Below are 17,565 nucleotides of genomic sequence, written 5' to 3' on the forward strand. Positions count from 1 at the left end.
CGTCAGTAAGACTAAGGAGCTGATCGTGGACTACAGGAAACGGCGGGCCAAGCACACCCCCATTCACATCGACGGGGCTGTTCTACAGCTGCAGCATCGAGAACATCTTGACTGGCTGCATCACTGCTTGGTATGGCAACTGCTTGGCATCCGACTGCAAGGCGCTACAGAGGGTAGTGTGTAGGGCTGTTGCGGTGGCCGTATTACCACCACACCGGCAGTCATGAGTCATGACCGTAGTAAAATTCTACGTGACCGTTGAGTCAGTGTATTTTCCTCGTATGTACTCTGGACGTGTTAGTAGTACCCAACTCACTAACGATCATCAGGTCCTAACGGCCTGGTACTCAGGGCTCTATTGTCCCTCCATCTAATGGCCTGGTACTCAGGGCTCTATTGTCCCTCCATCTAATGGCCTGGTACTCAGGGCTCTATTGTCCCTCCATCTAATGGCCTGGTACTCAGGGCTCTATTGTCCCTCCATCTAATGGCCTGGTACTCAGGGCTCTATTGTCCCTCCATCTAATGGCCTGGTACTCAGGGCTCTATTGTCCCTCCATCTAATGGCCTGGTACTCAGGGCTCTATTGTCCCTCCATCTAATGGCCTGGTACTCAGGGCTCTATTGTCCCTCCATCTAATGGCCTGGTACTCAGGGCTCTATTGTCCCTCCATCTAATGGCCTGGTACTCAGGGCTCTATTGTCCCTCTAACCACTCTGACATCAATGCAAATGCTATTGAAAGTCTCATCAAACACTTATCTTCAAAACAGTATGTGCTTTTAAATCTCACCACACTGTGATTGATCAATTTGAACAGGTTGAAACTGAGTGGAAAACATGGTCGTTGTGGATGTTGTTTCAAAGCCTAACAATGAAATGGACAGCGCTTTCTATATGCATATTAGAGCTTATGCATACGCATAGGTCTATATATGATCTGAAGCCTGAAAATAAACCTGAATTAAAATTATACAGTACATAACCTACCACAGAACACCTGCCAGAAAAACATACAAAACATACAGATTTAAGATACATAATTGGTCTAGCTTATATTAAACAAATCCAGAGTTAGCCTACAATTATAGTGAATCTGTATTTGATTTTGAATATCCTAGTAATAGGGAATTGTTTATATTTTCATAAGGAATAGGCCGACACATTAAGCTGCTATACGTAATATCTCACCACCATGAGTTTCCATCTCCTCTTTCCTTCATTCCTTTCACCAGTGCGCAGAAAGAGAGGCTGTCAACAGTTAAATGAAACATGTTTAGTTGTGAAAACATGTTACTATCGATGTTCCTGAACAGATTTCACTTGGTTTCCCAAATAAAGCACTGACTGGGTAGCTGCAGGAACAGGGCTGGAGAGCCCATGGCATACAGAGTACTGGGTAGCTGCAGGAACAGGGCTGGAGAGCCCATGGCATACAGAGTACTGGGTAGCTGCAGGAACAGGGCTGGAGAGCCCATGGCATACAGAGTACTGGGTAGCTGCAGGAACAGGGCTGGAGAGCCCATGGCATACAGAGTACTGGGTAGCTGCAGGAACAGGGCTGGAGAGCCCATGGCATACAGAGTACTGGGTAGCTGCAGGAACAGGGCTGGAGAGCCCATGGCATACAGAGTACTGGGTAGCTGCAGGAACAGGGCTGGAGAGCCCATGGCATACAGAGTACTGGGTAGCTGCAGGAACAGGGCTGGAGAGCCCATGGCATACAGAGTACTGGGTAGCTGCAGGAACAGGGCTGGAGAGCCCATGGCATACAGAGTACTGGGTAGCTGCAGGAACAGGGCTGGAGAGCCCATGGCATACAGAGTACTGGGTAGCTGCAGGAACAGGGCTGGAGAGCCCATGGCATACAGAGTACTGGGTAGCTGCAGGAACAGGGCTGGAGAGCCCATGGCATACAGAGTACTGGGTAGCTGCAGGAACAGGGCTGGAGAGCCCATGGCATACAGAGTACTGGGTAGCTGCAGGAACAGGGCTGGAGAGCCCATGGCATACAGAGTACTGGGTAGCTGCAGGAACAGGGCTGGAGAGCCCATGGCATACAGAGTACTGGGTAGCTGCAGGAACAGGGCTGGAGAGCCTACCCAACATCAGTGAAACGAACCGGCAGGAAAGTGGCCTCCATTCGCAGTTCCAGTGCATATGGATAACATGTATTTATCCTCCTACCCCTGTTCCTGCCCGTTTGATAATGGGCCATTCTAAATTGAAAGTAATTTGACATATTAGTAAAGACAAAATTAAATTGAGAATAGTTTGATGGGTGAAAATATGATCAGTTGATAAGAAAACAGCATGTGCAGCCTGAGGCAGGGAACAGAGCGGAAGCTTTTATTGTGACATCCTCAAGTCATCAACAGCCTATAGTCGCATCATGCCGCCCATATATCTTTATATTTCTAAGGCATTCTATCATTTGGATCATTGACATCTAAAGTTTCCAAATAACTCTAAATCTAGCATATACCCCCAAAGACATGCTAACCTCTCACCATTACAATAACAGGGGAGGTTAGCATATTTGTGGGGTATGATATTTGTGCGTCTGTAACTTTCTCACTCATCATTATTCACTATTAATTCAGGATTATCTGTAGTCATGGTAGCATCCACATTAATGTAGAAGTGTTTATACATATATTATATTCTTATTTACAATAAAGGGTGACTCCAAAATGGCACAATCCACAATTACCATTTATTTCTATTGGACACAAAATAATGTGAAACACAACCAAAACAAACAGAACATGCATCCAACAACTTTGTAGAGTCACAAGCTTGATGTAATCATTGCGTTCTAGGAATATGGGACCAAATACTAAAGTTTTGACTACTTTGATACACATATGTGAATTTGTCCCAATACTTTTGGTACCCTGAAATGAAGGGACTATGTACAAAAGTGCTGTAATTTCTAAACGGTTCACCCGATGTGGATGAAAATACCCTCTAATGAAAGATGACAGTCTGCACTTTGACCTCATAATCATTGTGTCATTTTAAATCCAAAGTGTTGGAGCACAGAGAGCCAAAACAACAAAACATTTGTCACTGTATTTATCAGACTGTTACTGTCCTACTGGGCACACACTGGTTGAATCAATGAAATGATTTTGAACCAACGCGGAAATAGACATTGCACTGACGTCTGTGCCCAGTGGGATGGCACTGACTGTGACTACTCTACCACTGAAAGAGCTGTCAAAGACTCTCCCTCTCTCTTTGTATAGGGCAGACTTCCTGCTGTTTAGCTCCATATGAAACAGACATTCTGTAAAAGGAACAGCCAGGCACAAAATGGCTACCATGGCTAAATGGCTATCTGTCTGTTAGACACACATGATGAACACTTTACACCAGCACAGTGGGGACACACACACACACACAGCGCAGTGGGCAGTCTAAAAGATGAGAGCGCGGTCATTGTGTATGTGTGTGAGAGAGCGTTGGTCTTTTGTCAGTAGATTTACAGCAGTGAGAGTCAGCGCTGTCCTTCTAATCAAACCTCTATCGACATGCTAATAAGCTCCTTCACACCACACAAAGACTACAGAAACAGCCTGTTATATTACTGCCAACTGATCTGTATCCTACTACACCGTGTCTATAGTGGCTGTGGTACTGAACTATGACAGCTCTATCCAGTGACTGGCCGACAATACTACAGCCATGTTAGGGGTGTCCGACTCAACCAATAATCTAGAAAGTGGAACAGTCAGGTGACGTAGACCAAAGGACATTTGAGGTTTTTGTTAGTTAGTTTGGATAGAGCAGAACTTATGTACCAGGAAGCTACTACAAGTGAAAGCTCATGCAAGGCTCCAGGGCAGCTTTATAAAGGACATTCCAACACACAGTCAGTCTCTCACTGGTTTAAAACACTTTTATATAGAGACTCCCTCCGCCCAGCGTTGGAGCAGCTGTCTTTATTTCCTATAGAAATGACTCAAGTGACTCTTGCTCGGTCTTTCCACTTTCTATAGGCATTCTCACTCCCTCCCTCTCTGTCCCTTTATGTAGGCCTACATCTCTTCCCTCCTTTTCTCTCCTCTCCTCTCTCTCTCTCTCTCTCTCTCTCTCTCTCTCTCTCTCTCTCTCTCTTTCTCTCTCTCTCTCTCTCTCTCTCTTTCTATACATCCCCCTCGCTCTCTCACTCACTCTCTCTCTCTCTTTCTTTCTGTCATTTGTTCTCTCTGCTGAAAGCAGGCTGGTAATTTATTCATCCCTGTCTTTGTTTGATGTGGCTGACAGCCTCAGTAACATGCCAGAGAGAAAGAGAAAGACGGTTTGATGGAGAGAAAGAAATAGGGCTTGGTGGAGAGAAAGAGGGTTTGGTGTCGCTGCCTGTTCCTTTTGCAGCTTGTTTAGAAGCGTGACGCTCAGCATGGACCCTATTAACTCTACTCTGACTGAAGACTGTCCTCTGGGGAACACACACACACACACACACACACACACGTGCTGTGATTTGTATGATCATTCCTTTTTTAATTAGAATAATATTTGTTTCTCAATTTTTTTTCAAAAGGTTTCTCCCCACTCCAGATACAAATGTATACATACGAACAACAACTTACAGACACACATAAATAGAGGTCGACCGATTATGATTTTTCAACGCCGATACCGATTATTGGAGGCCCCCCCCCCCCCCCAAAAAACGCTACCGATTAATCGGCCGATTTTATTTATTTATTTGTAATAATGACAATTACACTTTAGTCTTGCCAGTGTAACAGTATAGCTTCCGCCCCTCTCCTCGCTCCTACCTGGGCTTGAACCAGGAACACATCGACAACAGCCACCCTCGAAGCAGCGTTACCCACGTAGAGGAAGGGAAACAACTACTCCAAGTCTCAGAGCGATTGACGTTTGAAACGCTATTAGCGCGCACCCGGCTAACTAGCTAGCCATTTCACATGGGTTACACCAGCCTAATCTCAGGAGTAGATAGGCTTGAAGTCATAAACAGCGCAGTGCTTGAAGCATTGCGAAGAGCTGCTGGCAAAACGCACGAAAGTGCTATTTTGAATTGATGCTTACAAGCCTGCTGCTGCCTACCATCGCTCAGTCAGACTGCTCTATCAAATCATAGACTTAATTATAACATAATAACACACAGAAATACGAGCCGTAGGTCATTAATATGGTCGAATCCGGAAACTATCATCTCGAAAACAAAACGTTATTCCTGTTACATTGCACAATCTTCAATGTTATGTCATAATTACGTAAAATTCTGGCAAATTAGTTCGCAATGAGCCAGGCGACCCAAACTGTTGCATATACCCTGACTCTGCGTGCAATGAACGCAAAATGACACAATTTCACCTGGTTAATATTGACTGCTAACCTGGATTTCTTTTAACTAAATATGCAGGTTTAAAAATATATACTTGTGTATTGATTTTTAGAAAGGCATTGATGTTTATGGTTGGAGCAACGTGTACCTAAGCGATTATATGCAACGCAGGACAGGCTAGATAAACTAGTAATATCATCAACCATGTGTAGTTAACTAGTGATTATGATTGATTGATTGTTTTTTATAAGATAAGTTTAATGCTAGCTAACAACTTACCTTAGCTTCTTACTGCATTCGCGTAACCTCGTGGAGTGCAATGTAAAGCAGGTGGTTAGAGCGTTGGACTAGTTAACCGTCAGGTTGCAAGATTGAATCCCTGAGCTGACAAGGTAAAAATCTGTCGTTCTGCCCCTGAACAAGGCAGTTAACCCACCGTTCCTAGGCCGTCATTGAAAATAAGAATGTGTTCTTAACTGACTTGCCTAGTTAAATAAAGGTCTAAAAATAAATAAATAAAAAATCGGCCAAATCGCCATCCAAAAATACCGATTTCCGATTGTTATGAAAACTTGAAATCGGCCCTAATTAATCGGCCATTCCGATTAATCGGTCGACCTCTACACATAAACAATGTCTACATCTCATCTGCCCAGACCTCCCTCCCTAGTGCCTGCATTATTGTTTGCCACTTGTACCAATTTTTTTTTCATTACAGATCCATTCTGCCATAATTGTGATATTACCATACCTATAGTGTTAACATGGCTCCTTGTCTCTCTCCGTCTCTCTGTCTCTCTGTCTGTCTCCGTCTCTTTGTCTGTCTGTCTGTCTGTCTGTCTGTCTGTCTGTCTGTCTGTCTGTCTGTCTGTCTGTCTGTCTGTCTGTCTGTCTGTCTGTCTGTCTGTCTGTCTGTCTGTGTCTCTCTGTCTGTCTGTCTCTCTCTCTGTGTCTCTCTCTCTGTGTCTCTCTGTCTGTCTCTCTCTCTCTCTCTCTCGCTCTGTCTGTCTCTCGCTCTGTCTGTCTGTCTGTCTGTCTGTCTGTCTGTCTGTCTGTCTGTCTGTCTGTCTGTCTGTCTGTCTGTCTGTCTGTCTGTCTGTCTGTCTGTCTGTCTGTCTGTCTGTCTGTCTCGCTTTCTCTGTCTGTCTCTGTCTCTGTCTGTCTCTGTCTCTCATTCTGTCTCTCTGCGTTTTAGATCCCGTTATACAGGGACCTGTGTGAGAAGCTGAATGCTGGTGAGAACTGCTCTACCTTGGTGGGTTACTCTGCTGTGTACAAAGTCTGCTTCGGCATGGCCTGCTTCTTCTTCTTCTTCTGTATCTTCACCCTACGAGTTAACTCTGCCACTGGCTGCCGCGCCGCCATACACAACGGGTATGTGCACTGTCTACAGTATCAGTGTATGTGTGTGTGTGTGAATTTGTTTATTAATCTGTGTGTGTGTGAATCTGTTTAGTAATCTGTGTGTGTGTGTGAATCTGTTTAGTAATCTGTGTGTGTGTGTGAATCTGTTTAGTAATCTGTGTGTGTGTGTGTGAATCTGTTTAGTAATCTGTGTGTTTGTGTGAATCTGTTTAGTAATCTGTGTGTGTGTGAATCTGTTTAGTAATCTGTGTGTGTGTGTGAACCTGTTTAGTAATCTGTGTGTGTGTGCGAATCTGTTTTAGTAATCTGTGTGTGTGTGTGCGAATCTGTTTTAGTAATCTGTGTGTGTGTGTGTGAATCTGTTTAGTAATCTGTGTGTGTGTGAATCTGTTTAGTAATCTGTGTGTGTGTGAATCTGTTTAGTAATCTGTGTGTGTGTGTGTGTGTGTGTGTGAACCTGTTTAGTAATCTGTGTGTGTGTGTGATTCTGTTTAGTAATCTGTGTGTGTGTGTGAATCTGTTTAGTAATCTGTGTGTGTGTGAATCTGTTTATTAATCTGTATGTGTGTGTGTGTGTGTGTGTGTGTGTGTGTGAATCTGTATTAACCTGTGTGTGTGTAGTGATATTTGTCTCTCTCTGACAGGTTTTGGTTCCTGAAGTTCATAGCCTTGTTGGCCTGCTGTGTTGGAGGATTCTTCCTGCCAGAGCAGGACATCTTTCTGGAAGGTATGGACCCTTATGTCCCTTTACTGTCCCTAGTCTTTATTCTCTCCATACAGTCCCTCCCTTCGCCTCCTCCCTGAGAGGAGAGACACTGCTCTGTCACACTGTGGTGTCTCAACTATACTCACCTGGAGAGGTCAGCTTGACTGTCTTTTTAAAGCCTTTCCTAAATCAGCTTTTTTTAAATGTTATTGTTTTTATTGAAGGAACACAAAGAAAGTACAAATAAAGTAAAAAAGAACAATAATAAAGATCTGGCAGTTATAGTGTGTCATACCTTCATCATATTAGTTACATTGACATCTTTGAATTAGACCTTTTCCAAGTACGAACCTCATTTTCCCAGGATTCCTGACCTCTCTCCTCTTGAGCTCTTAAAGCAAAGGTCATACGCTCCATGTGGTGTATTTCTTTTACAATGTCTATCCATTGTGTCACTGTAGGAGGGTCTTTTTGTAGCCATTTCCTAGTGACAGCCTTTTTACTGGCTGCCAGTAGGACCTTCAAGAGGTACTTTTCTCTGTTGTGTAAGTTATCAGGTATTTCACCCAAGAACAAAGAAATGAATGTTTGTTTATGTCAAATCCCATTATTTTTCCAATGTTAGATCTTATTTCTCCCCAGTAGGTTTCGATTGCGGGGCAAGTCCAAAAGATATGAGAGTGATCCACCCTCGATAGGCCGCATTCTCTCCAACAAGGATGTAGGGAGCCAGTCTGTTTTGATTTCAGTTTAGGTGTTATGAAGAAACGTACAACATTCTTCCAACAGAATTCTCTCCATGACCTTGAGTTGGTGGCGCTTTGTTGAGTCTCTAATATGTTCAACCATGTTTCATCAGTTCTTTCCATGTTAAGTTCCTCCTCCCATTTCTTTTTAATATAGTTTGTAGAATGTTTCTTTGAGGAGTGAATACCCAAGTAGAGATTTGAGATAGTTTTTTTGTTACTCCCCAAGTTGTATGCGTTAGTTAATACTTGAATTAATTTGGGAGGTGCTCGAGGGTCAGTCAATTTTATCTCCCTTAAGAAATAGTGTTGAACTTGTAGGTATCTGTAAAAATCTTGTTTATCCAAGCCATGTTTTTACTTAGGTCCTGGAAGTTATCTAGGTCCCCATTCCTTATAATTGTACTGAATGATGTGATGCCTTTCTGCGTCCATTGTTTAAATCTGCTGTCCAGAGTTGCAGGGATGAAGCTGGAGTCGTATGCGGGCCAACTCAGCAGTTTGATCTCTCTGTCTAAATTATGTTGCTGAACTAGTCTAAACCATGTCTTCAGAGAGAAATGAATCCACTGATTTTGTCTACTGTATATTTCTATTACCATGTCCTTATTTCCCAAAACTGACTGTATGGGTATCTCTGTCAAAGTAGTCTCAATGTCTTTCCATTTGGATTCGTATTCTGAATTGCACCAACACACCAGAGGTCTCAATTGGGCTGACACATAATAATCTTTTAGGTTTGGTAAGGCCATACCCCCACAGTTGTTTGGTAATTGTAATGTTGTATATCTAATTCTTGGTCTCTTACTGTTCCAGATAAACCTTGATATCCGTTTATCCCATTCTCTAAACTGTTTAGGTGGGATTTCTATGTGCAGTGATTGGAACAAATACAGTAACCTCGGCAGGATGTTCATTTTGATTGTTTCAATTCTACTACTAAGATCTAAGGGAAGTGAATTCCACCTGTCTAGGTCATCATTTATTTTCTTGTTGATGTGATCGTAATTCATGCTATAAAGTTTGGGTGTATGTTTTGGTAGATATACTCCAAGATATTTAATGGATGAAGAAGTCCAGTGGAAGTTATACCTACTCTTCAGCTCTTCCTGTGGGGTATAATTATATACTAGGGCTTGGGTCTTGTGTACGTTAAGCACATACCCTGAATATGTTCCAAATGTTTGTAAAACATCCATCAATCTAGGTACACTTGAGCCTGGGTCTTTAATGAATAACAGAACGTCATCAGCATACATGCATATCTTATGTTCACTGCCCCTTATTGTTATTCCCTCTAAGGTTGGGTCCTGTCTTATTGTTATTCCCTCTAAGGTTGGGTCCTGTCTTATTGTTATTCCCTCTAAGGTTGGGTCTTGTCTTATTGTTATTCCCTCTAAGGTTGGGTCTTGTCTTATTGTTATTCCCTCTAAGGTTGGGTCTTGTCTTATTGTTATTCCCTCTAAGGTTGGGTCTTGTCTTATTGTTATTCCCTCTAAGGTTGGGTCTTGTCTTATTGTTATTCCCTCTAAGGTTGGGTCTTGTCTTATTGTTATTCCCTCTAAGGTTGGGTCTTGTCTTATTGTTATTCCCTCTAAGGTTGGGTCTTGTCTTATTGTTATTCCCTCTAAGGTTGGGTCTTGTCTTATTGTTATTCCCTCTAAGGTTGGGTCTTGTCTTATTGTTATTCCCTCTAAGGTTGGGTCCTGTCTTATTGTTATTCCCTCTAAGGTTGGGTCCTGTCTTATTGTTATTCCCTCTAAGGTTGGGTCCTGTCTTATTGTTATTCCCTCTAAGGTTGGGTCTTGTCTTATTGTTATTCCCTCTAAGGTTGGGTCTTGTCTTATTGTTATTCCCTCTAAGGTTGGGTCTTGTCTTATTGTTATTCCCTCTAAGGTTGGGTCCTGTCTTATTGTTATTCCCTCTAAGGTTGGGTCCTGTCTTATTGTTATTCCCTCTAAGGTTGGGTCCTGTCTTATTGCCTGTGCTAATGGTTTGAGGTACAAGGAGAAGAGCGTGGGTGAAAGATTACAGCCTTGTCTTGCCCCTCGCTCTAATTTTATCGTTCGTGACAAATGTCCATTTATCTTTATTCTAGCGGTCGGACACAAATAGTGTTTTGATGCACTGTATCACTTCTTTGTTGAAACCAAATCTTTCCATAACTTGGAATAGGTAATCCCATCCCACTGAATCAAATGCTTTTTCTGCATCTAGACTGATTAATATTGCACTTGTCTTATTCTGAGTAATGTGGTCCATGACATGTAGTGTTCTCCTTATATTGTCCTGTGTCTGCCTATTTTGTATGAAACCAGTTTGATCTCTGTCAATCTATTCTGGGATTATGTTCTCCATTCTTTTGGCTATTATTGATGCATATAGTTTATAATCCGTGTTAAGAATTGCGATAGGTCTATATGAACTGCATTCCTTATCTTTACCCTCTTTTGGGATTACAGATATGATGGCCTGTCTCCATGACGGTGGGAGACCCCCCCTCCCGCAGAGTCCAGTTAATATGATTCAAATGCATTCTGTATTTCATCTCATTTGCATGTGATCTTCTTTGTTTTGGGGTCTTTTATTTTGAAAATGGTATTCTGTGCTTGTTGTTTCCTGAGTCTCCATGCTAGTATTTTGGTTGCCTTTGAGCCTGCTTCATAATATCGTTGTTTCAGGAACCTGAGCGTTTTCTCTACTTCTTCTCTATAAAGCTGGTCAATTTCCTGTTTTACCTTTTGAATCTCTCGTAATATAAGAGGATCTTTGTATTGACTATGACATCGTTCTAAGTTTCTTGGTGTTTCCTGTATTTTCAGTAGTTTCTGTGCTTTAATCTTCTTCTTGAGAGATGATGTGGCTATGATCTTTCCTCTAATAACCGCCTTAGCTGCATCCCACAATGTAGCAGGAGATACTTCCCCCTTATCGTTATTCTCCAGATAGATGTTCAATTGTGTCTTTATTGATTCCTTGAATGCTAGATCATTCAGCATGCTTGTATTAAGTCTCCATAGAGTATTTATTGGTTTGCTATCAAGGTGTAGAGTAAGGTAAACTCCATTATGATCTGATAAGTCGCTCTGCCTGATCCTACAATCCTTAAGCCTGTGTCTATCTGCACTGTACATGAAAAAAATTGTCTAACCTGGAGTATTCAGTGTGGCGGGCTGAGTAAAAAGTATATTCCTTATCGGTCTTGTGGGTGTCACGCCATACATCGAGCAGTCCTAGATCCTGCAATATCCTATTGATCTTTTTAGCAACTAGACTAATTTTCCTATTTTGATTTCTGCTGTCCAATTTTGAGTTTAAAATCGTGTTAAAATCCCCTCCACAGATAAGAGTGCCAGAGGTTTCTGTGGCAATTAAATCAATCACCATCCCGTAGAAGACCATGTCCCTCCCTGGGGGTGCGTATACATTAAATAATATAACTTCCTTATACACATCGGTTAATTACAAGTGAAAACTACATCGGTCATGCGTACATATGATGAATCCTCCCCTTGATATGTCCTTCTGTCACCCCGTTGTCAATGTGTCATTAATACTTAGTTAATATACATGTTATTATCGTGACGCTACTTAGTGTGTTTATAAAGAACATTTACTTTTGGCTATTCACCCTTGTTCAGCATTGGGGGAAAATAGGGGAGATATTGTACCTATTGCAATGTCAACCATAACAACCCAACGTCTTAACAGCTCGCTGTAACTATTCATTCTGTTAAATCCGATTCAGTGTCTTCCATCTTCCCGTTGGAAATGCCTGAGTCTCTCTCGGATGTGAACGTCCTCTCGCCGAGGTGGTTTCCCTCTTTCTCCATGGCTCTGCTTGTCGATAACGATCCATGGGAGAGCCTGCTCGAGTCGCCTTTCTCCTGGCGGTATACTCCACTGGGATGCCTCTCGACTTCAGATCCTCAGCCGCCGCGTCTGCATGCTCGTATGTAACCGGGCCATTTTCCAGAAATACCCGCATTTTTGCCAGGAATGGTGTTTGGAAGCGTATACCCTTCTCTTTAAGTGCTTTCTTAATGGGGGTGTATTCTTTCCTTCTTTTCAGTATCTCTCCCGCGTAGTCATGATCAAAGAACACTCGTTGGCATTGGAAGCTAACAGGCTTTTTCCAGGTTGCATGTAAGACTCTCTTTGACTGAGAATTTTAGGAACCGTACTACTATTGATCTTGGTGGGGTGCCGCTGGGGGGTTTTGGGGCCAGAGCTCGGTGTGCTCTCTCAATTCCCAGGTCAGTGTCGTCTTTGAATAGACCCTCCACGAATTTGGGCATAGAGTCTTTTTCTGCGCCCTCTACTACGTTATACAGTCTAATGTTGTTTCGACGTGAGAAACCTTCAAGTTCTGTCACTTTTGCCTGTAGTGCGTGTTGGTTTTTTAGTGACTGTTCAAGTATTTCCTTGACTGTGGAGTTCCATGTGTCCGTTTCCCCAATGCGCTGTTCTGCGTCCTCCATTCTTGTAGATAAGCTGTGAAGTTGTAATTTGTTTTCTTCAAGTTTCTGGTTAATGTCTTTCTTGAACTCATTTAGTTCCTTTCTTACATCTTCTCGAAGTTCCTCTCGTAAGCCTGTGAGCGCCTCGCACAATTCCTGCTTGATCACCTCACGAAATGAGGGTTATTTTGCTGCTGCTATCTTATTTGCGCTAGCATTAGCCATCTCGGGTTCATCGACGATTATATCTTCTGCTGTCTTGTTACGGGCTGTTGTTGTAGCTCTGCGACCTTTTCCTATTTTCCCCTTTTCCATTTTGCTTAAGTTATTACAATGCTCTGAGTAAATACTTGAATCTAGAGGGGGAAATACCCAACCGATGTGCAGTACGAAAAACTAGGCAGCCATTTCTTAAGTTGCGTCACCGGAAGACCCTAAATCAGCTTTGAGAGAACAGAGGGGGAATAAAGAGAGAGAAAGAGAGGGGAAGGAGTCTGTTATCTGCTCCCTTCAGAGGAGAAGACTGGTGCAGCTGCAGGCTTTAGTTATCATGTGTGTGTACAGTGATAATCTAGTCCCTGTGGTTGTCTATGGGATGACGACAAACACGGGGTTATGCAGAATTCAAGTGTACACACCCGGCAGAAGATATGGAACAAGAGCTTTGCAGTATTTCAAATGTATGATCTCTGCCTTTCTTCCTCCCTCCCTCTCTCTCTCCAATCTCTTCCCTTCTCTCTGTCTCTCTCTCTTGTCTTTTCCTCTCTTCTCCACCCCCCTCTCCCTCTCTCTGTCTCTCTCTTGTCTTTTCCTCTCTCCTCCTCTCTCTGTCTCTCTGTCTCTCCTCAGTGTGGAGGTATGTTGGAGCCGGAGGAGGGTTCATCTTCCTGCTGATCCAGCTCATGCTGCTGGTGGAATTTGCTCACAGATGGAACACTAACTGGTGAGAACAACAACAACACCAATACTTCTAATAAAGCTTTCTTTGTCCTGCTGCTTTTCTTTATGTCTTCAGCCAAAACAGTCACACATAAATACAGAATTACATCATTACATAGGAAAGACCCACATCCTCCAAGCCTAAAGTACTTCAGTATTTCTGTTATATGGAAGGGAATAATGTGTAGGGTTGTTGAGAAGGGAGAGAGGAAAGTGGAACCTAAGGAGGGAGAAATGGAGGACAGCGGGAGGAAAAGAGGATGGATCCCTGTGCCGTGTTGAAGGAAGGAGGACTAGAAAGAGGGAGGAATGAACCTTATGTAGGATTGCTTATTTTGGAGTAGGGAGAGAGGAAGAGTATGAAGGAGGGAGAGAGAGAGAGGAGGGGAGGATGCCAGGATGGACTCCTGTGTAATGTTATTTATACAGGCGAGAGACAGAGAGAGCGAGAAACACAGGGAGAGAGAGAGAAACAGGGGGGAGAGAGGAACAGGGAGAGAGAGAGAGACAGAGAGAGCGAGAAACACAGGGAGAGAGAGAGAAACAGGGGGGAGAGAGGAACAGGGAGAGAGAGAGAGACAGAGGGAGAGAGAGACAGAGGGAGAGAGAGAGACAGAGGGAGATAGAGAAACAGAGGGAGATAGGGAGAGCGAGAAACACAGGGAGAGAGAGAAACGGGGGAGAGAGGAACAGGGAGAGAGAGACAAACAGAGGGTGAGAGAGAGAAACAGGGAGAGAGAGAAACAGGGAGAGAGAAAAACCCAGGAAAGAGAGAGAAACAAAGGGAGAGAGAGAGAAACAGAGGGAGAGAGGGAGAGAAACAGAGGGAGGGAGGGAGAGAGAGACAGAGGGAGAGAGAGAGACAGAGGGAGAGAGAGAGAAACAGAGGGAGAGACAGAGAAACAGAGGGAGAGAGCTATTGTGTCTTGTTGTATACAGTACAAAGGAGGGTTTGGTCAGTGTCTTAAGTTGCAGACAGGATGCACATGACAACGGAGTGTATACCCACAGTTTCCTCTCCCCCTCTGAGACACACACACACTCACAATAGAAATGAGGGTGGCAGGGGACCATTTTAGAGTCTGTTTGTCCATTTTCACTGACTGGGAATATAAGGCAAGAGGTCACTGCAATTACCCTGCAACTGTGTGTCTGGGTATGTGTGTGTGTTTGTATCTTTGTGTTTGTGTATCTTAGTGCTGAGCGATTAGTTCTTTTTGAGGGCGGTTCGGTTTTGGTAATTATATTTTTTTTAAATAGTCACGGTTTTCGATTTCAGTTTCGATTCTTTTGGTTGAATGCTGAACAACACAGCATAAAACTATGAATAAAAGTCCCATGATGGTCGTGACCGCTCATTACTGCTGATCACTAATTAACCATCAGTTATTCACTTTACATATTACATTAGTTTTATTTGATGACTTTATTATTTCATTCCAAGTCATATGCTGCATATGCTGCCTGACAAAATCACTATTTATAGATCTTCAAAGTAAATAAGGCAGTCCTTTATGACTGCTGAATACCAACTGTCAATCACTTAGATCATGTCTTTTCAAGTAGAGATACACTACATGACCAAAAGTATGTGGACACCTGCTCGTTCGTCGAACATCTCATTCCAAAATTATGGGCATTAATATGGAGTTGGTCCCCCCTTTGCTGCTATAACAGCCTCCACTCTTCTGGGAAGGCTTTCCACTAGATGTTTGAACATTGCTGCGGGGACTTGCTTCCATTCAGGCACAAGAGCATTAGTGAGGTCAGGCACTAATGTTGGGCGATTAGGCCTGGCTCACAGTCGGTGTTCCAATTCATCCCAAAGGTGTTCGATGGGGTTGAGGTCAGGGCTCTGTGCAGGCCAGTCAAGTTCTTCCACACCGATCTCGACAAACCATTTCTGTATGGACCTCGCTTTGTGCACGGGGTTTTAAGGGCCTTCCCCAAACCTTTGCCACAAAGTTGGAAGCACAGAATCGTCTAGAATATCATTGTATGCTGTAGCGTTAGATTTCCCTTCACTAGAACTAAGGGGCCTAGCCTGAACCATGAAAAACAGCCCAGACCATTATTCCTCCTCCACCAAACTTTACAGTTGGCACTATGCATTGGGGCAGGTAGCGTTCTCCTGGCGTCCGCCAAACCCAGATTTGTCAGTCGGACTGCCTGATGGTGAAGCGTGATTCATCACTCCAGACTCCAATGGCGGCGAGCTTTACACCGCTCCAGCCGACGCTTGGTATTGCGTATGGTGATCTTAGGCTTGTGCGCGGCTGCATGGCCATGGAAACCGATTTCATGAAGCTCCCAAAGAACAGTTATTGTGCTGACGTTGCTTCCAGATGCAGTTTGGAACTCGGTAGTGGGTGTTGCATCCAAGGACAGACAATTTTTACATGCTTCAGCACTTGGCGGTCCCGTTCTGTGAGCTTGTGTGGCCTACCACTTTGCGGCTGAGCCGTTGTTGTTCCTAGACATTTCCAATTCACAATAACAGCACTTAAAGCTGACCGGGGCAGCTCTAGCAGGGTAGACATTTGATGAACTGACTTGTTGGAAAGGTGGCATCCTATGAAGGTGCCACATTGAAAGTCACCGAGCTCTTCAGTAAGGCCATTCTACTGCCAATGTTTGTCTAGGAAGATTGCACGGCTGTGTGCTCGATTTTATACACCTGTCAGTAACAGATGTGGCTGAAATAGCCGAATCCAGTAAATTTGAAGGGGTGTCCACATACTTTTGTATATATAGTGTACCTCGCGAAGCAACAGCTGCTCTCTGTATCCCCTCACGATTGCGTATTCTTCTGCCTCTTCTGTAGCAGGCATAAAAGACACACAGACCGGAAAAGTACATGTGCAATGGATTATGGTCATTGTAGTTAATTGCCACGTAAACTATGTTGAATATTGGCCTGTTGAAAACTACAACTCTACATCGCAGTTCAGGCTGGATCTGATTTAATTCTAGAGAATGTGCACATTGAGCTCAGAGAAAAAAACTGAAGGAAATGGAATTCAAGTAATTGAACCGACGGCGGTCAATTAGTTGTTTTAAAAAAATAAAAAATAACGGGAAATGTCGGTTAATCTCTCGGTACTAGTGTGTCTGTGTGTTTGTGTCTGTGTGGAAGATTTGCCAAGATTTGTCTCCTTGTAGCCTCAGGAATAAAATATAACCATATCCCCCTCTCTCTTCCTCCCATTCTTCCCTCCATCTCTCTCTTCCTCCATTCTTCCCTCCATCTCTCTCTTCCTCCCATTCTTCCCTCCATCTCTCTCTTCCTCCCATTCTTCCCTCCATCTCTCTCTTCCTCCCATTCTTCCCTCCATCTCTCTCTTCCTCCCATTCTTCCCTCCATCTCTCTCTTCCTCCCATTCTTCCCTCCATCTCTCTCTTCCTCCCATTCTTCCCTCCATCTCTCTCTTCCTCCCATTCTTCCCTCCATCTCTCTCTTCCTCCCATTCTTCCCTCCATCTCTCTCTTCCTCCCATTCTTCCCTCCATCTCTCTCTTCCTCCCATTCTTCCATCCATCTCTCTCTTCCTCCCATTCTTCCATCCATCTCTCTCTTCCTCCCATTCTTCCCTCCATCTCTCTCTTCCACCCATTCTTCCCTCCATCTCTCTCTTCCTCCCATTCTTCCCTCCATCTCTCTCTTCCTCCCATTCTTCCATCCATCTCTCTCTTCCTCCCATTCTTCCCTCCATCTCTCTCTTCCACCCATTCTTCCCTCCATCTCTCTCTTCCACCCATTCTTCCCTCCATCTCTCTCTTCCACCCATTCTTCCCTCCATCTCTCTCTTCCTCCTATCCTATCCTTCCTTCCCTCCATTTCTCTCTTCCTCCCATTCTTCCCTCCATCTCTCTCTTCCTCCCTTCCTTCCCTCCATCTCTCTCTTCTACTCATTCTTCCCTCCATCTCTCTCTTCCTCCCTTCCTTCCCTCCATCTCTCTCTTCCTCCCTTCCTTCCCTCCATCTCTCTCTTCTACTCATTCTTCCCTCCATCTCTCTCTTCCTCTC

At 43.7% G+C, this 17,565-nt stretch overlaps 1 protein-coding gene across 1 annotated transcript in view; it reads left to right on the top strand.

Annotated features, from left to right (window-relative positions):
• Window positions 1-17,565, top strand: part of LOC106580398 (serine incorporator 5) — a 42,299-nt gene that overhangs the window by 17,737 nt on the left and 6,997 nt on the right. Inside the window, exons 3-5 of the mRNA XM_014161409.3 lie at window positions 6,519-6,697; window positions 7,333-7,415; window positions 13,450-13,543. Of these exons, the coding sequence (XP_014016884.1) occupies window positions 6,519-6,697; window positions 7,333-7,415; window positions 13,450-13,543 (356 nt within the window). The remainder of the gene's footprint in view (window positions 1-6,518; window positions 6,698-7,332; window positions 7,416-13,449; window positions 13,544-17,565) is intronic.

The sequence above is a fragment of the Salmo salar genome, chromosome 20 (genome assembly GCF_965601325.2).
Source record: "Salmo salar chromosome 20, fSalSal1, whole genome shotgun sequence".
Taxonomy (NCBI): Eukaryota; Metazoa; Chordata; class Actinopteri; order Salmoniformes; family Salmonidae; genus Salmo; species Salmo salar.